At 47.8% G+C, this 16,921-nt stretch overlaps 2 protein-coding genes across 8 annotated transcripts in view; one reads left to right on the top strand and one right to left on the bottom strand.

Annotated features, from left to right (window-relative positions):
- The first annotated feature begins 7 nt into the window (after positions 1–7).
- On the top strand, positions 8–7,366 carry Alkbh2 (alkB homolog 2, alpha-ketoglutarate dependent dioxygenase). Of its 5 annotated transcripts, XM_077108885.1 has the most exons (7): positions 8–24; positions 1,411–1,468; positions 2,991–3,211; positions 4,117–4,212; positions 4,399–4,867; positions 5,835–6,033; positions 7,045–7,366. In XM_077108885.1, exons 5-7 carry the CDS (start codon positions 4,588–4,590, stop codon positions 7,346–7,348), a joined length of 783 nt encoding a protein of 260 aa, XP_076965000.1. In that variant the 5' UTR covers positions 8–24; positions 1,411–1,468; positions 2,991–3,211; positions 4,117–4,212; positions 4,399–4,587; the 3' UTR covers positions 7,349–7,366. The 5 variants fall into 5 exon arrangements, with proteins under 5 accessions (XP_076965000.1, XP_076965001.1, XP_076965002.1 ...); XM_077108886.1 differs by lacking the exon at positions 4,117–4,212; XM_077108887.1 differs by lacking the exons at positions 8–24; positions 1,411–1,468 and having other exon boundaries at positions 2,983–3,211.
- A 98-nt stretch (positions 7,367–7,464) lies between these two features.
- Usp30 (ubiquitin specific peptidase 30) overlaps positions 7,465–16,921 on the bottom strand; it is a 32,998-nt gene continuing 23,541 nt past the window's right edge. For all 3 annotated transcript variants that reach the window (XM_077108881.1, XM_077108879.1, XM_077108882.1), the window contains 6 exons: positions 14,713–14,772; positions 14,101–14,187; positions 13,412–13,492; positions 13,100–13,319; positions 11,032–11,152; positions 7,465–10,180 (listed from right to left, as the gene is read on the bottom strand). In XM_077108881.1, coding sequence (XP_076964996.1) covers positions 9,916–10,180; positions 11,032–11,152; positions 13,100–13,319; positions 13,412–13,492; positions 14,101–14,187; positions 14,713–14,772 — 834 coding nt within the window. In that variant the 3' untranslated portion in view covers positions 7,465–9,915. The remainder of the gene's footprint in view (positions 10,181–11,031; positions 11,153–13,099; positions 13,320–13,411; positions 13,493–14,100; positions 14,188–14,712; positions 14,773–16,921) is intronic.

Raw genomic sequence — 16,921 nt, forward strand, 5'->3', positions numbered from 1 at the left:
CGCCCGGGGACCCAGTAGCCTGTGGTGGGTCAGCAATTGGCGCCAAGCAGCCGGCGCATGCTCGGAGCGGAGGGTGGGGGGGCTTCCCTGGGGGCGGGGCGGGGTGCCGAGGGCTCATTGCGCATGCGCTCCAGGGGTTGCTGAGCCTTGCGGGCGGGGAGAGGTAGGGCTTGGACCGCCTACTCTTTCTTAGTTAGATACATTCGTCCTCTCTCTGCCTCGGGGCCTGCTTCTCCCATTGCTCAGCTGTAAAAAAGGGACTGGCCCCACAGGGTGTGGCTGGAGGAAAACCAGCTTACTCTCCGTTACTCGTTGAACTGCTATACAGATCTCAACCACTTTTCACAGCCTGCTTTGCTACGCTTTGCCTTATCTACCAGGTTTGGAGCTGACTTTAAGGTCACGGAGGTCAAACCCCAAACTGTTCACCCTCTAAAAGCACCATGGTCCCCCTCCTCCCCCATCCCTCCCCGGGGTTCAAACTATCAATATCTGCAAATCAATTCTCCAAATCCTGAATTCAACACCAGCTCTCCCATCTCCTGGCTTACAACCCAGGCTGGCTCTCTCTTTCCCATCGGTTATATTTTGGAAATATAAATTATGTCACGACAACCCCCAGGTTAAAATGATAGACCCAACCTGATCTTTTCTTAAAATTGGGCATCTCCCCACAAAACCGTGAAAAGATAATTTTGGCTTTACTATAAATTACTGAAAATTCTGAACCTGCTCCGAATGCCTGCCCGTGCCTTGAACTCACCCATGCCTGGCTCTCTGACCAGAGAGCAGCCCTCTCCGAAACTTAGTGACACCTCATAAATATTGGCCTTCCCTGGCCAGACAAGGACCCTCTCTGAGGCTCTAATGGTCCTCATAGATTCTGATGTTGGGGCCAGCAAAAAATGTAAACTACCATTAGTGTGATGCTGTCAGAGTTCTGTTATCTGTAACCCCCCTTTGTGTAACTTTCTGGGCTATAAAGCCGGGCTGCAGGAAAGCTGGGGTGCTGTCTTGTTACCCCCGTTTTGGGAGGGAGAGGCAGCCCGGCCGGTCGAAATAATAAGCTTGCTTTAATTTGATTTTAATTGGAGTCAGTGGTCTTTTCTTGTATCCTGGTCTAACAAAAACTCTCCTACAGTTTCCAAAATGGCTTGAAATAAAACCCTCACGTCTTACCCAGTTCTGCTGGCTCCTTCCCTCTCCCACCAAAGCCCTACTACTGAATCTGGATCCCAGCACTTTAGCTGGACACAGCCAGTTCCTCCCCGGAGGCCTGGGTCTCTGCTCAGGACTCTTCTCTGTGAGGCCTTCTCCTCCTGGCCTATCACTCTGTAATTTCTATATTATATGAAATTATTTTTCCCTTGCTCATTCCTGTCTGCATCTCTAAAATGTAACCTGGACCAGGGCAGGAGCTTTATCCGTATTGATGCTGTGTGCCAGTGCCCAGGGCAAGGAGCTTAAGGTAAGAAGAGAAAGACTCATAATTGAATATCTTTGCTTTGTACGAAGTTAAACATTTATACACTTATTCTGTGACCCAGCATCACCCTCCTAGGCATTTATTCAAGTGAAATAAAAATCTATATTTACATAAAAACTTGTCCAGGAATGTCTGTAATAATTCTATTCATATCACCCAAATACAACTGTGTTACATCCATAGAATACAATACTAATCATCAATAAAAAGGACAAATTACTGATGCAAACAGTATTTCTTTTTAGTGCTGTGGATTTTTAAAAGCAGCATCCTGCGGGCTGAGGCTATAGTTCAGTGGCAGAGCACTTGCCTAGCATGTGTGAGGCACTGGTTCAATCCTCAGAACCACATAAAAAATAAATTAATAAAGATATTGTGTGTCCCTCTATAACTAAAAAAAAAATTTTTTTAAAAGCATCTTTGTTAAATGAAAGAAGTCACACCCAAAAGGTTATGTATTGTATGATTCCATTCATATGAAATTCAGGAAAAATACAAATTAGAGGGATAGAGGAAAGAACTGTAGTTGCCAGAAACTGGGTAAGGAGCAAAAGCTGACAACCAAAAGATGGGGGGAATTTCTGTGATGATGAAACTATTCTAGATCTTAAACACCTTCCCCCAATTTTTTTTTTTTTTTAGTAGTTGTAAATGGACAGAATGCCTTTATTTTACTTGTTTATTTCTATGTGGTGCTAAGGATCGAACCCAGTGCCTCATACATGCCAGGCAAGCGCTCTGCCACTGAGCTTCAGCTACAGCCTTACACCCCCCCCTCATTTTTTAATAGGTGTGATATCATGGTACATACTGAGGGGATTTGTTGTTACATATTTGCACATGTACACAATACACAATATAACAATCTAATTTGGCCAATACTGTTATAGATCTTGATTGTGATGATTGATGAGCCCAGCCTAATTCCATTTTAAGATTGGGAGCCATCTCATCACAAAGTCATGAAAAGTTAATTTCAGTTTTACTACAAATTACTGAGATTTCTAAACTTGTTTGGAATTCCTGCCCGTGTCTTGAGCTCACCCATGCCTCACTTTCCCTGACAGATAACAACTGTCTCTAAAATCTCAGTGCCACCTCATAAACTCTGATGTTGGGATCTGAATTTACTCCCATGTAGATCATTAACCTACTATCTGCCTTTTTACTATGCTTGTCAAAATCCTGTTGGCTGTAAGTTCTCAAGACACCCCCCCTTTGCAACTTTTTGTGCTACAAAACCTTGTTGCTGGAGAGTTGGGGGGCTGATCTCTAGCCCAGGATTTTCAAGAGAAACAGTCCTGGACAGCTCCAATGTACACAAATACAAGCTTGCTTTAATTTGATTTAAAATTGGAGTTGATGGTCTTTGGGTCATGCTTCAACAGTGATTATAAAGTATTGTAGTTTTGTCAAAATTTGCAGAACTGTATATCAAGAAGTTTTAAAGCGAAGCCCCCAACTTCATTGCAACTTCTCATGCGTCTTCTTATTCAATCCTCAGGACCCTCTCTTGGCAGGGGTTGTAGTCCCCAGTTTACAGATGAGGCAGTTAAGCCCAGTTGCTGCAGACATTGCCTGGGCACACAGCAGTGCCTGCGATGCATCCAGGGGCCGACAGGTGGCGCCAGGAGGTCAGCGGCCACTGAGTTTACCAATGCGCCTGCGCTTCCCAGCTTGCCCCGGAGCCCTACACGCAAGCGCGACTGAGCTGCCGCGGGCGGGGTGAGTGTGTTTTCCCGCCGGCTGCGACTTCCTGAGGTTTTTTCCTGATTCTAAGCCACGCAGGGGGCAGTCCCGGGATGTAAAGAGAGCTCTCCAGCTCCCGCCGCACGCACGTGTTACAGTTCTTATTTTCTATCAGAGGGGAGGAGGGTTTGACCGTAATTAATTGACATTTGGATTCCGGGTCTTTTCCCCTTGAGTGTCGCCGGATCGACCTGTTTTAATGCTGGTGAGAAAGAGGGAAGCCCAGGGGACAGGAATAGAGAACCTGCATTTGTGGGTGACTTTGACAAAACTCCCCGTCCCCTCCCTCTGGGCGTCATTTTCCCTGTCTGGAGTTTCCAAACTTGACTGCAAATACTGATTCCCAGGGGGAGGCGTGTTCTTTAAAAATTTTCCTCGTGGGGGTGAAGTGCAAGTGTCAGGCTTTGACACCGCGGGTTAGCGGTGTCCTGCTTCCCACATGTTGAGGTTTGAACATTAGAGGAGCACGCAAAGGCAAGCTATGAAGCAGGGTTTATTTAAAAAGGGGGAACATGGACTTCTCCCGCCAGGGAGAAGGGGGCCACAGCTGGTATCCAAGATGCGAGGTGTTCTTCCCTTTTTCTATGTCCTAGGCTTCCTTTGTTCTCCAGCCTTTCTCCCCTTATGTTTCTCCTTCCCGCAGACCTGACTAGTCCCAGGAATGCTCCGTGGGTGGCCAAAAGGTGGGAAATAGGTGGGCTGAGGGGGAAGGGCAGGATGGAGTAGAGGGACACCTTAACAACCTTACAGCGCCCTGTAGGGAGGGGAAGTTCCTGGGACAGGTTACCTTGGCAACAGGGTGGAGCAGGGGCAGGTTCTTGATAAGACCCCTCAGGGGACAGTCTCCAATTTCCCAGACTCACTCAAAATTGGCCTCCTAGATCTGACCTGACTCGGTTTACCTGTCTACACTGACTGCGTGTCTGATTCCGGCTTCAGTTTTTGCAAGCTTTTCAGCTGATCTCTTTTCTCACCTGGTTGGTATTTTTGTTTGTTGTTTGTTGTTTGGGTGCTCAGGATTGAACCCAGTTGCTTACACGATGCTCTAAGCACATGCTGTACCACTCAGCCACACTCCTAGCCAGTGGTTTTGATGTGGCCTGAAGACTCTGGCCAGAAAGTCCCTAGGGCTCTTCCAACTGAAACTGTTTCCTTTGTTGCAGACCCTGAGATTGAACCCAGGAACTCGCACATTCTAGACACGGAAGGGCCTTCCATTGAGCTCCATCCCAAATAGAAGCATTGCTGTGGGACCCCTTCAAAACCCACCTATTGAGTTTTCATCAGGGACAGAGCTTGGGCACTCTTCCTGGGTGTCTTGCTGCTGACATCCTCTTCCGTGGAGGGAAGGGATGGACAGATTCCTGGGGAAGGAGGTTCAAGGGAGCCTTTTGGGAAAGCTGGAGGAGCAAGAGCAGAGCACAGAAGAAGGAGCTACCCTGGGCGATGACAAAGGACACACAAGGAAGAGGTCCAGGAGAGACCCCCCGGGGAATGCCGCCCACTTGGCAGGCCCCAGCTGGCGACACATTCGCGCAGAGGGCCTGGACTGCGATTACACGGTCTTGTTTGGCAAAGCGGAGGCAGACGAGATTTTCCGACAGTTGGAGGAAAAAGTGGAATATTTTACAGGTAAACAGAAGACGTGTGTGTGGGTTTCAAGGCTTGTTTCCTACAACCCATGATGTTATATTAGGAGAAATCCAACCTTCAGGGCCATTACTGATGGGCTTGCTAATGGAATCAACAAATACTCTCTGTGCCATTCTGGGCTTGGGATACAACCTGGGAAAAACAGTATCGCCTGGCCACTGACAGTTAACCAGAGTGCATCTACCTGGCTACTGACTAGAATCACCTGGGAAAATTCAAAAGCAATCATAGAAAAAACCCAAAGCCGAAGCTGAGGCTGTTGCTCAGTGGTAGAGAGCTTGCCTTAGCATGTGTGAGGCCCTGGGTTTGATCCCCAGTAAAATTAAAAAAAAAAAAAAAAAGCTGGGTTCAACAGGAGACCTAGTGAATCAGGATAGCTAGGGTCCAGCCTGGGCATCAGTGTTTTTTAAAAAGCTTCCAGGACAGGAAGTGGTCGAACGTGATTCTGGGGTGTATGTTGCTACTCCAGACTCTCATGGGGGCCCACGCTGCAGTCTGGTTTCTAAGGCGTTTCCAGGTGATGAGGAGGCTGCTGGTCTGGGAACCACAGGCTAAGAACCCCCCATGATGCCATCATGGGATCTGGCCCAGCATGAGCTGCACAATCTCCACCTTCCATGGAGTGACAGGTTGACACAAGTTGACTATCATGAAAACCTCATGGTGCTCAGAGTTCAGTCTCTGTTCTGCTCCTAAAGGCAATTAAATTACCGTGTTCAAGAATTGACCGCAGAAAGAAGGGCAAGAGTGGTTTTACATAAAACTTTGGCAAGCCAAAGTGATTTTTGAGGAGGTGTATTACAGAACAGGGCATTTCATGACACTGAAGGACAGAGAGACATGCCATTCCTGTTTTCCTTCCCCTAGCTCTCCCGAGTACTCAGAGGGTGTGTCACCTGCCTCTCTGGGTCCAGGGGCTGGCACTGCTTTTTTTTTTTCTGCACAGGTGCACTGGCCAGGGTCCAGGTGTTTGGGAAGTGGCACAGTGTGCCAAGGAAGCAAGCCACATATGGTGACGCTGGACTGACCTACACGTTTTCAGGCCTTACGCTGTCTCCAAAGCCCTGGATCCCAGTTCTAGAGTGCATCCGGGATCGTGTCTCTGGCTTGACAGGACATACCTTCAACTTCGTGCTCGTCAACAGGTGACGCCTCCCTTGTCTGGTGGAGTAAGTTTTATAGCCTCTGTCTCCTCCAAAAGGAAGCGTTCAGAGCTCCCCCATACTTGGTCCTGCACAGCAAACCTTCCAGTAGCACACAGGGATATCATGGTGGGAGAACACAAGCCCAGTCGGCCTTCAGGGAGCTCAGGCAGCAGCAGGAGGGAAGGGTGATTAACTCCTGGACAGACAGCTGGGCAGGGTCATTTGAGACCGTGGGGAGTGTGTGGGGACAGTCAAGCAGGCTGATTTGAATGAGTAGCTGAGGAAAGGTTGGGGCTCAGGGTTTCTGAGCAGCAGCAGGACTGTGAACATCATAGGCTGGGTAATTTGTTGCCCAGGGCTGATCTGTGCATTGTAGGACTGAGAGCGTCCCTGGCCACCATCAAGGGATGCCAGTAGCACCTCATGCCATCAGAACAGCCAGAAATGTGTCCGGACATTGCCCAGCATCTCCTGGGGCAACATCACCCTGGCTGAGAACCCTGGGCAGAGGAGAAGGACCCAATTTAGATGAGATGGTTAGAGGAGGGCTCACGGAGACACCTGAGCTGGTAACTGAGGAGAAGGACCCAATTTAGATGAGATGGTTAGAGGAGGGCTCACGGAGACACCTGAGCTGGTAACTAACTGGAGACCTCAGGCCAGGCACCCAGAGAAGCCCAGAGCACCTGTGGAGCAGGAATACTCCTGGCGTGGCCAGAAAGCAACGAGTGAGGGAGGAAGGGATGCGGGGTGCTCTCGAGTGGCCAGGGGCCAGAATGTGCCAGGAACAGGAGTTTATTCTGTATGGAGGGAGGAAATCCTGTTACGTGACAGGAAGGTTTCCATGCATGAGCCAGGGGCTGATGAGACGTGCTGTCGGCCTGCTTTAGGAGAGGTTACTCATGCAGATGCCCCAGGTCGGCCTCACCTGCAGAGCCAGGGAGGCGCTCAGGCCCTGCAGGGACAGCCTCCAGAAGGTTATTCTGAGCGGTGCCCGTTTTCTCATTGCAGGTACAAAGATGGCTGTGACCACATTGGGGAGCATCGAGACGATGAGAGAGAACTGGCGCCCAGGAGCCCCATCGCCTCTGTCTCCTTTGGTGCCTGCAGGGACTTCTGCTTCCGGCACAAGGACTCCCGAGGGAAGAACCCCCTCCGGAAGCTAGAGGTAGTACGGCTGCAGCTGGCCCATGGAAGCTTACTGATGATGAACCCTCCGACCAATGCCCACTGGTATCACAGTCTTCCCGTGCGCAAGAAGGTTCTGGCTCCACGGGTCAACCTGACATTTCGTAAAATTTTGCCTAAGAAATAAAAACGTTTTTAACATGTTTCTTTTTGTATTTTTTTTTTTGTCTGAGAGGGAGCTGGTGTTTCTTTACAGGAGCAGGTTAAGGAAAGCATAGTGAATTATAAAAGAATACCAGTTGATTTTTTCCTAACAAAGTGATTCTTTTATTGCTATAATACATAGCAGATACAAAAGTACCTTTAGCAAATACATAAATCAGTTATTATAGCCTAGACTACTAATTTAACTTAGGCTTTTCTAAAAAGAAGCTACTGACTTTGTAAATAACTTAAAACAAGAAATCAGATTATTCTGCCGCTACTTAATGCCTAATAATTTACAAAATGAGGAAGTTAGCGTTCAGACAGGTTGTCATTCACATTTACAGCCTTCACTCACACCCCAGCCTCTGGCCAAGGAGCTCCTCCCAACCCGGAGGCCCATCCTTGCATGCATCTCTCTGATGCCAGTTTCCCGGGGTTGCAGAACAGCAGTTACTCAGAGCTACAACTGTGCAGTGCAGCTCATGGTCACATGACCTGGTGTTTGTGTCACTGGATTTAGATAAAACTGGTGCATTCAGTTCCACATCAACACTGAGGTCTGCACTGCACGGACCAGGTGGTTCAAGCTCCTGCTTTCACACTGACATTGGTGGCTCCGAGAACCTTCACAGTATATTCTGTTGGCAGGGAGAGTCCCCAAGTCCTTAGGATGCACACTGGCCCAGCTGAATGGTGAGCACCTGGGCTTTTTGCACTGTCAACTAATGCCAACGTACATCTGGAAGCTCACCCCAGGTGGAGGGACCACAGTTCTTTTATTTATTTTTTTGGTACCAGGATTTTTTGGTACCACTGAGCCAAATCCCCAGCCCTATTTTGTATTTTATTTAGAAACAGGGTCTCGCTGAGTTGCTCAGCACCTCGCCGTGGCCGAGGCTGGCTTTGAACTCACCATCCTCCTGCCTCAGCCTCTGGAGTCCAGGGGCATGCCCAGCAGGAGCACAGTTCTTGGCCTGACTTCTGGTGATCTTTTGTATTGGTCTGATTCCAAATGTTTTCTCTGAAGAGTCAGTTTGAATTTGGTATCTTTTTTTAAAAATCACAAACCTAGCTTAAACTCGGTACTATTGTGTCATCAAAATTCCTTCAGCCCTGGGTTGCATTCATGAGACTTATCTGAAAAGGGAAGAAAATGCTCAATATACTCTTTTTGTATTAGGCTACTGGGAATGAATAAATTCAGAATGTGGGCCAAAACAAAATGATGATGCCTAATGTCGGCTGTATTTGTATTTCAGAAATCAAACTGCTTTCTTCCTTCTGTGGGAAGGACTGGAGTTTTTTTTTTTTTTTTTTGGGGGGGGGTTGGTACCAGGCATTGAACTCAGGGGCCCTTGACCACTGAGCCACATCCCCAGCCCTATTTTGCATTTTATTTAGAGACAGGGTCTCACTGAGTTGCTTAGCGCCTCACTTTTGCTGAGGCTGGCTTTGAACTCTCGATCATCCTGTCTCAGCCTCCGGAGCTGCTGGGATGATAGGAGTGTGCCACTATGTGGCAGGATTGAACTTTTTCGGTCATCTAATCTAACCCTTCACTTTACAAATGAGAAAACAGGCCCAGCAAGACTGCAGCCCATATACAGTGCGCATCCTAATCCAGCTCTCCAGCTGAGGCAGGGATGAGCTCACACCGCCCCTAGACTCTGCCTGTAGGCCTTCAGAGCTCCTGCACAGGCAATAAATAACACGGAAGTAACAGTCCTCCTGTAATGGTTTTCTACATGGCAGAGGACACAGGGTTTGCCCAGATATAGAGACGCTGTCTGGTCTGGCTGGCCACACAGTGTTCATAATGTTACTATGATCACATCTCTTGGTGTAGTACACAAAAGAGAAAAGCAACGAGCGTTTCACTTACATTGACTGACAAGTCGTGACAGAGCGCCCGGGCCGGGAGACTTGGCAGATGTGTCTTTAAGACATAGAAAGAATCAAAAGGTTAGAAAAAGGCGTACAAAGAGGGAGAGGAGCTCTTCAGGCATCTTGTAACTGCTCTTTGATATCCTCTGAGTGACCTGGAAGGAACAGGGCCTTCAAAAACTGTTTCTAGGACTCTTAGATCATGTCTCTTTCTCAGAATAGTTGGGCTACAAAAGCAATCGAAAGTGAAAGGCACTTTTTCTTCTAAATTGTTGCCTTTAATAACTTCACTAATTATGTCGACAATTTTTAGGGGCCTGCTTATTAAAAATAAAAAATCTATGTTGAAATGTCAGAGGATTAGGCAAAGGTGATGCCCTCTGAGAACATCTAACATGTTACAATATAGAAAGGTGGTTTCTGGAATCTGGTAGCTTTTAATTACTTGAATTAGATGAGTAAAAAGACACTCTAGACACAGGGGCGCTCTCCAGCTTGCCGGCCCTTCCAGAGCTGCTAGCAGGGCCGGGGGTGGGAGGCTCCTCCACGGAGCCCACTTTCGGAACACGCTGCAAGCTCTGGAGGGCTGCTTGCGCGACACACAGCACAGCTGGCTTCTATCCTGGATGGTGCGGACGAGGCCATCAGCTTGGGCCAGGGCAGTCACTCTTCAGACTTGTACTCCTGGCCCTGGTGCTGCACCCTAGAGAGGACCCGCTCGTAGAACAGCAGGTACGCGCTGGAGGACAGCACCTCCTGCAGGCTGGCCTTGCGGACAGTGTCATCGGAGATCCACAGCCACTGGTTACTGGTCGACAGAGGGTTCTTGGCCGAAGGTGGGGACCGTCGGTAAGTGACAAAGTGTCCAGAGTGCATGTCTCCATGGTGGACGACCACTGCCATCAGCCGGAAGAGGTACGTGGAGGAGCTGAATGTGGGGGAGAAACACCGGGTTCACAGTTAGGACTCTCACACAGACAGAAGGACAAGAACCTCGGGTGTTAAACACAGGGGGTCAGCACAGCGGTGCACTCACTCGACACCACACCATAAAGCCATGGAAATACAGACCCCATTTACTGGCGAGGCAGGATGTCCACACTGAGGGTGGCGGGGAGAACCCCGAGTGTGTACAGGTGTATACACACAGACACACAGCACTTTTGTTTCGTGTTTTGAAAGGGGCCTCTCGGTGTTGACGAGGCTGGCCTGGAGCATATGTTTCAGTGTCCCCAGCAGCTAGATCACAGGCCCCTGCCCCTGTCTACACATAGCCCTACAGTGTTGGACTCTACAGATGTAATGGGTTATCTAAGCAATCCAAGAAATTTAAGATTTTCTTCTTTATACTTTATATACATACATATACACACATATGTATACATGCCATGGACTTTTTTGGGGGGGGGAGTACCAAGGATTGAACTCAGGGGCACTTGGCCACTGAGCCCCATCCCCAGCCCTATTTTGTATTTAATTAGAGACAGAGTCTCACTGAGTTGCTTAGGGCCTCACTTTTGCTGAGGCTGGCTTTGAACTCGCAATCCTCCTGCCCCAGCCTCCCCAGCTACTGGGATTACAGGTGTGCACCACTGAGCCCGGTTTCTACGTACTTTTATAATTCCTAAATAGGAATGTGTAGTAAAGTAAAATTCCACCTTAAAATTTAAAAACTAATCTCTAAATTGTCATTAATTCATGTTGGTGAAAAGTTAGCCATCAGAAAGTGAGACAACGGCTCATGATGAATAAAGAATGTGTTTCTGAAGAGCAGCTCACCTGTAGTCAGGAACAACTGGGAGAGGAAAGGGCAATGGGGATGGCAGGGTTGGCAACAAAGATGGGGAACAGGCGCCATTCATAAAAATCTGTGTTTTGGGGGCCCCTGGATGATTCAGAACTGCAAGAGAAAAAGGCCTGAATCAGTGAACACCAGCAGTGGCTCTCAGCAAACAAATATGGTTTTGACTGCCTTGAAAATGAGTTCCCTATAATGCCACAAAGAAAAACAATAGTTCCTTTTGTACTAAATTAATTCATAAAATTCCCTACCCTTCAGTCCCTATTTTAAATCCAAGTAGGAAAAGCGTATCAAGCCCCAGATCGAGTGCTGGCCTTGATAACTGTGTGGATCATTTAGATTCCCATTCCCCTTTGCAAACAACAGGTACAGTACTTATTTACTTGGTACAGGGACTGAACCCAGAGGTGCTTAGCCACTGAGCCACATCCCCAGCCCTTTTTCACTTAGAGACTGGGTTTCACAAGTTGCTAGGGCCTTGATGAGTTTCAGAGGCTGGCCTTGAACTTGTGTTCCTCCTGCCTCAGGCTCCTGAGTGGCTGGGATTGCAGACAGGTGGCCCCGCGCCTGACAAGCAGAGGTTAATTTATTGGCTTTTGACTTGATCAAGGCCTCTCAACCTGGCACTACTGCCAGACACTCTGGGCTGGGCAACTCTTCGTTGTGGGGGATGTGCTGTGTTACAGGGTGTTTTGTGACAGCCAAAAATGTCACTAGACATTGCTCAAAGTCTTCCATCGCTTCACGCTGAGAACCAGTGAAATAAACATCATCTTTTTAAAAAACCCTGTCTGCTTCTAAGGAACACCAACATGTGGCAGCATTAACACTTATGAGTCGTGGGTAGCATCACTAGGGGGACATTTCCATCTCTTTTCGGCTCAAGCATCATGTCTAAGGGGGCTCTCCTGCACCACGTAGTTCACGCTGGCATCTAGAACAGAGCCGCGTGCTCTGGGCACCAACAGGCTGCCCCTCAGCCAGGGCAGGCGCAGGCTGGGGCAAGAGAGCTGTGGTGCCAAACGAGGGCCAGGGACTGGCTTCCCTGCCTCAGGGTTCCTGATGTGAATCCAGGGCCTGGTGAGTGAGAACCAGGCACAGTCTCCTCGGGATGAGGTCTTGCCAGGCCGCGCAATTTTGGTTGTGAAAAAAGAACCAAAGGAGGGAGGGACCTAAGTCCACACAGTGTGGGAGTCCAGGAGGACAGTCCCCATCACCTGGGGGCATCGTGCAATGGGCTGCACAAGACACCTTCAAACACCACCCCGACCCACACTTCAGGCCAGATCGCCAGCTGCTGGGTGCCCTGGGACCAACTGTGAACCACAGGGAGCCTCCTCTTATGGGTGACCTTGCCTAATGGGGACCCATTCAACAATTAACTTCAGATGAGGACAGTAACAGAATGAGATCAACAATCCAGGAAAAAGAACTGTGAACCCAAATAAGATTTCCTGTGATGTTCAGCCAGGATGTTTACCAACCCCCTTTTGTAAATGTGATGACTTGTTTTAGGGGCGGGAGAAAGAAATGCAAATTCACTACAATGATCTGAGTCAATTACTGTTTAGTCCAAAGGTGAAAAAGCAAGTCCGCAATCTTGAGCTTTCCTCCTGTACTTTTTCATCTATAATGGAATTTTAAGAACTGTTTCTCATTACTGTGTAATTTTGTGTGTGTGTGGGGGGGGGGGGGGTTCTGGAGATTGAACCCCAGGCCTTACGCATGCCAGGCAAGCGTCCTGCTACTGAACTACATCCCCAGCCCTCATTACTGTTCAATTTTAACCTTTTTAAGAAATCTTGGCAGGAGTGTAGCTCACGGGTACCACACCTGCCTAGAATGCGTGAGGTCCTGGGTGGGATTCCAGCACCAGCACCACACACAGAAACAAACAAAAACCCCTTTTCTATCCCCAAACCTGCTGTTCTCAAGAATTCTGAGTGACACTGTATAAGCCTTGTGCTCAGATTATGGGGAGCCAGAATGTGGTGCTGCCAAACCCCTGCTCTGTGCTGAGGAAAGGTGGCTGCTTCGGGCACACACCTGGTTTGGGGGCGGCTGGCCCGTCCTGCAGTTCCAGCACAGACCCCGGGCTCTCCTTCAGTTTAGGGTGGTGCTGACTGGGCCTGTGGCCCAGGAGCCGGTACTTGTAGATGTCCATCATCAGGAACTCATTAAACTGCACGTGCTCGTGCCGCTTCAGAGGTGTGCCGTGACTGGACCAGCTCAGCCGCTGCAGGTGGATGCAGAGACACTGCGGGAGCTGCGGAGGGAGAGAAAAGGGCGGTATGTTTCAGGGTGGGATACAGGGATCCCTGCAAAGCAAAGTCAAGCTGGTACGAGGGGTGGGCTCACCTTCCCTAGTTTTAACTGTTTAACAAAAGTGGTCCTCTGGTGCTCCACCTTTTCCCCATTCAAGGTTCCTTTTGCCTCAATCTGAAATGGAAGTAAGAACATTTCTCTGTGAAAACCCTGAGCAGGACATCTACGGAGGGCAGCGACCGGGCTGGTGCATCTGACTGGCACTGGACTACTACCTGCTGAAATCAACTCAGCTGCCCAGTTATTTGCAAACTGTTCTCACTGATCCTCTTGATTGTTAAATAGCAGTAGCCATGGAGGGAGGAGAAAAATGAGGAGTCAAAACTGAAACTCTGGCATGAAATCTATCTTGTCTTCTGTCTTCAAAAATTCAGTCCACACATTCTTCTCCATTCAAAGGGTGAAATGCAGTTACATGGGGACTCAGACAGACAGCACAAAGAAAAGGCAGGGCACGAGAGAAAGGGGAGTGGAGAGAACTGCGTCTCCCAGCTCCAGTCTGACCTGCATGCTTCTTCTTTAAACATGCTGTGGATGAGACGTAACTCATCTGGGAAACAAACTCCTTGGGCAGTCACTTTCCAAACCAGGTCGGGTGGAAATGGCAGGGACTGCACACATCCTCTGGCTCAGGCAGTCAGAGGAGCTGAGGCCAGCGGTGTGAGGGGCACTACGGAAGCTCACGCGCCAGCTGGGAGATGCCACTGGGATTCAAGGCATACCTTTGTACAGTTGTCACACACAACATCGCGCACGGATTCCGAGGAGATGAAGTGGTGAAGGCAGTGGTCCAGGGTCAGGGGATGACCCTACAGCATGAGAAGAAAATTAGAATAATTCAAAGAAGAGCTGTCCTGAACTCACAGGTGGCTGGGTGGAGCTCAGAGCTGCCCAATTATTCGCAAATTGAACCCAGGCAACAGAGCCCCGCAGACACAACTGGATGTCTCCTGCACAAAGGTGGAGCTCAAAGGATCTGGCACTGCGACTACTGACCCATCTAAGAGTACAAGGATAAAAGGCCGTGGAAAATTATGGACTTCCATGAGTTGGACGTCTAAATCTAGTTTTATGTGTCTTTAAATCTGAGGGGGGTGTGTGTGTGTGCACATGTGTGGTGTTTGATGAAAAAGCCAAATTTCCTGCAGCAAGACAAAAAACCTCCATGTTTTTCTCCCCCATGATCAGGGCCTGGTGCCACACCCTGGAGTTAACAATTGTGTGACTGACCACAACTCTGAATAACACAGGATCTGAGCTACATAAAGTGCCTTGAAGATCTTTCAGATTGAAATATTTGCAAAACATACCCCAAATCAACCAGAGGTACATACCCAAGTGGCAGCTGGAATACTTAGTGAAAGGCTATCAAAGGTATCAAATCGAACAGGACTCTGAAACAAATATTGCAGAAAAAAAACAAACTTAGATTCCATGCAACAGATGGAATGTATGTGCCTGTGAGACATTTTAGTACATATTTATTCATTCAGCAGTACTGGGCATTGAACCCAGGAGGACTTGACCACTGAGCCTCACCCAAGCCCTTTTCAGTTTTTATTTTGAGACTGCATCTCTTTAAGTTGCTGAAGCTGGCCTTGAACTTGGGATCCTCCTGTCTCAGCCTCCCCAGTTGCTAGGATTACAGGCATGAATTGCTGTGCCTGGTTTAATTTAATTTAGATGCTCACATTTAACATAAGAAAACATAATGTGCTCAGAAGAAAATTCTATTAGCAACAACCTTATAAACCTAAGCACTGTGAGGGGGTGTAGCTCAGCACAGAGCACTTATTCTGCATACACGCTTGAGGCCCGGGTTCACTCCCAGCACCACAGAAACAAGACAAACAAATTCAACAGCAACAATAATACTAAAGAATAGCCTGAAAAAACTTTAAGATCACATACCTGACCCAGCAACATGGGGATCTTATCTAAGGAAATAACCACAGATATAACTACAAGGATTTAGTTTCTGTCAGCTCTTAATTGTAGAAGAACGTGTGATTACGTGAAATGATGTCCATATGATTAATTGAAAAAGTCAGATGATAAAACAGGATAAGCTCCCTGCTTTTGGTAGCAGCAGGGGAGCTTGGCTAGACGCACCCCTTTTCAGCCAACAACCATAAAACATGGACCCAGTAAAACAAAACCATCTGAATGATTGCCAGAAGCTGGCAGAAACTAAAATGACACACCGTGTGCCCTATTTTGCCTGCTCTGCACAACGCCGGGTGGCAAAAGCAGCAATCTTACAGGCCTGAGTTGTCAGAAGGCCAAGTTCAGGGCTGGTAAAAAGACACAGACAAATCCCAGAAACAGGGCAGCCAAGAGAGGAGGAGCTGCAAAACCTGTGGGTAGATCCTGCCCAGTCTCAGAGCTGACCCTGGATGGCACCAGCACAGGGCCGACTGCAGGGAGCCTGGCAAAAGGGAGCATCTGGAAGCTAAAACATCTGAGCAGAGACTCTGCGGCCCTCAGGCAGAGGAGGAAGGGTCTGGAATCTGAGCCCCGTCAAATGAACTGACTGCCAGGGCAAAATCCATTTTCCTTCAGAGAAACAACACAATCCAGTCTCTACTACAATATAAAATATGCAATAAAAATGACTGAATACACAATACAAAGAAGGGAAAATGTGACCCATGGTGAAGAGAACAGGAGGTGACCTAGATGCTGAAATTAGCACATGAGGACCTCAGAGGTGTGTTGTAAATATGCTCAAGGTCAGAAAGGGGAAACATAGTTACAGTGCATGGACAAATGGAGGATCTCAGCAGAGACATGGAGACTATTGAAAAGAAGGAAATTCCATAACTAAAGAGAACTAAAATGGAAAATGTTCTGGACAGGCAAAGACCGAGGATGGAGGAGTCAGCAAACTTGAAGATGGGTGAACAGAAATGACTGAGTTTGTAGAACACAGAGGGAAAAGACGATGAGACCCGTGGAACCACACAACAGCAGCCCGGCGAGTCCACAACAGGCATGACGACTGGGCAAACAACGGCCAAGCTCCAAACTTTGGTGGAAAACAAAAACACAGATTGTAGGAACTCAGCAAACCCCAAGCAGGATAAATCTTAAGAAAACTCAGCAAACCCCAAGCAGGATAAAACTTAAGGAAAATCTACACACAGGATGAACAAAAGAGAAAACCTTGTAAGCAGAATCTTTAAAAAAAATGATACTTTACATTCAGAAAAAAATATGAATGACACACATTTTGAAAAAAATGCCAAGAAACAATGTCTTTAAAATAACAAATTTAAAGTTCACCAAAGCAAGATAAAAGCAACAAGGTAAACTCCAAATTCTATAGACAGCAAAATTATTCTAAAAGAGCAAAACAATAATACTTTCATAGACATGAAACACCAATGGGTCTGCCACCAGCAGACCTACAAGAAATGTGAAGGGGATTTTTTTGAGGCTGAAAAGAAAAAACATCAAATGGTTTTAGATCTACAGGCAACAACGAAGAACACCAAAAATGGTGAATATGAAATATTTTCCCTTCAATTTGTTAAAAACACA

This window comes from Callospermophilus lateralis, chromosome 1, assembly GCF_048772815.1.
Source record: "Callospermophilus lateralis isolate mCalLat2 chromosome 1, mCalLat2.hap1, whole genome shotgun sequence".
In the NCBI taxonomy this organism is placed as follows: domain Eukaryota; kingdom Metazoa; phylum Chordata; class Mammalia; order Rodentia; family Sciuridae; genus Callospermophilus; species Callospermophilus lateralis.

What these genes read in the sequence shown, in the direction of transcription:
- Alkbh2 (XM_077108885.1), top strand. Translation starts at nt 4,588, where the DNA reads ATGGACAGATTCCTGGGGAAGGAGGTTCAAGGGAGCCTTTTGGGAAAG. An exon ending in AAAAGTGGAATATTTTACAG is followed by an intron (nt 4,868 to 5,834) that starts GTAAACAGAAGA and finishes TTTTCTGCACAG; the next exon opens with GTGCACTGGCCAGGGTCCAG. An exon ending in AACTTCGTGCTCGTCAACAG is followed by an intron (nt 6,034 to 7,044) that starts GTGACGCCTCCC and finishes TTCTCATTGCAG; the next exon opens with GTACAAAGATGGCTGTGACC.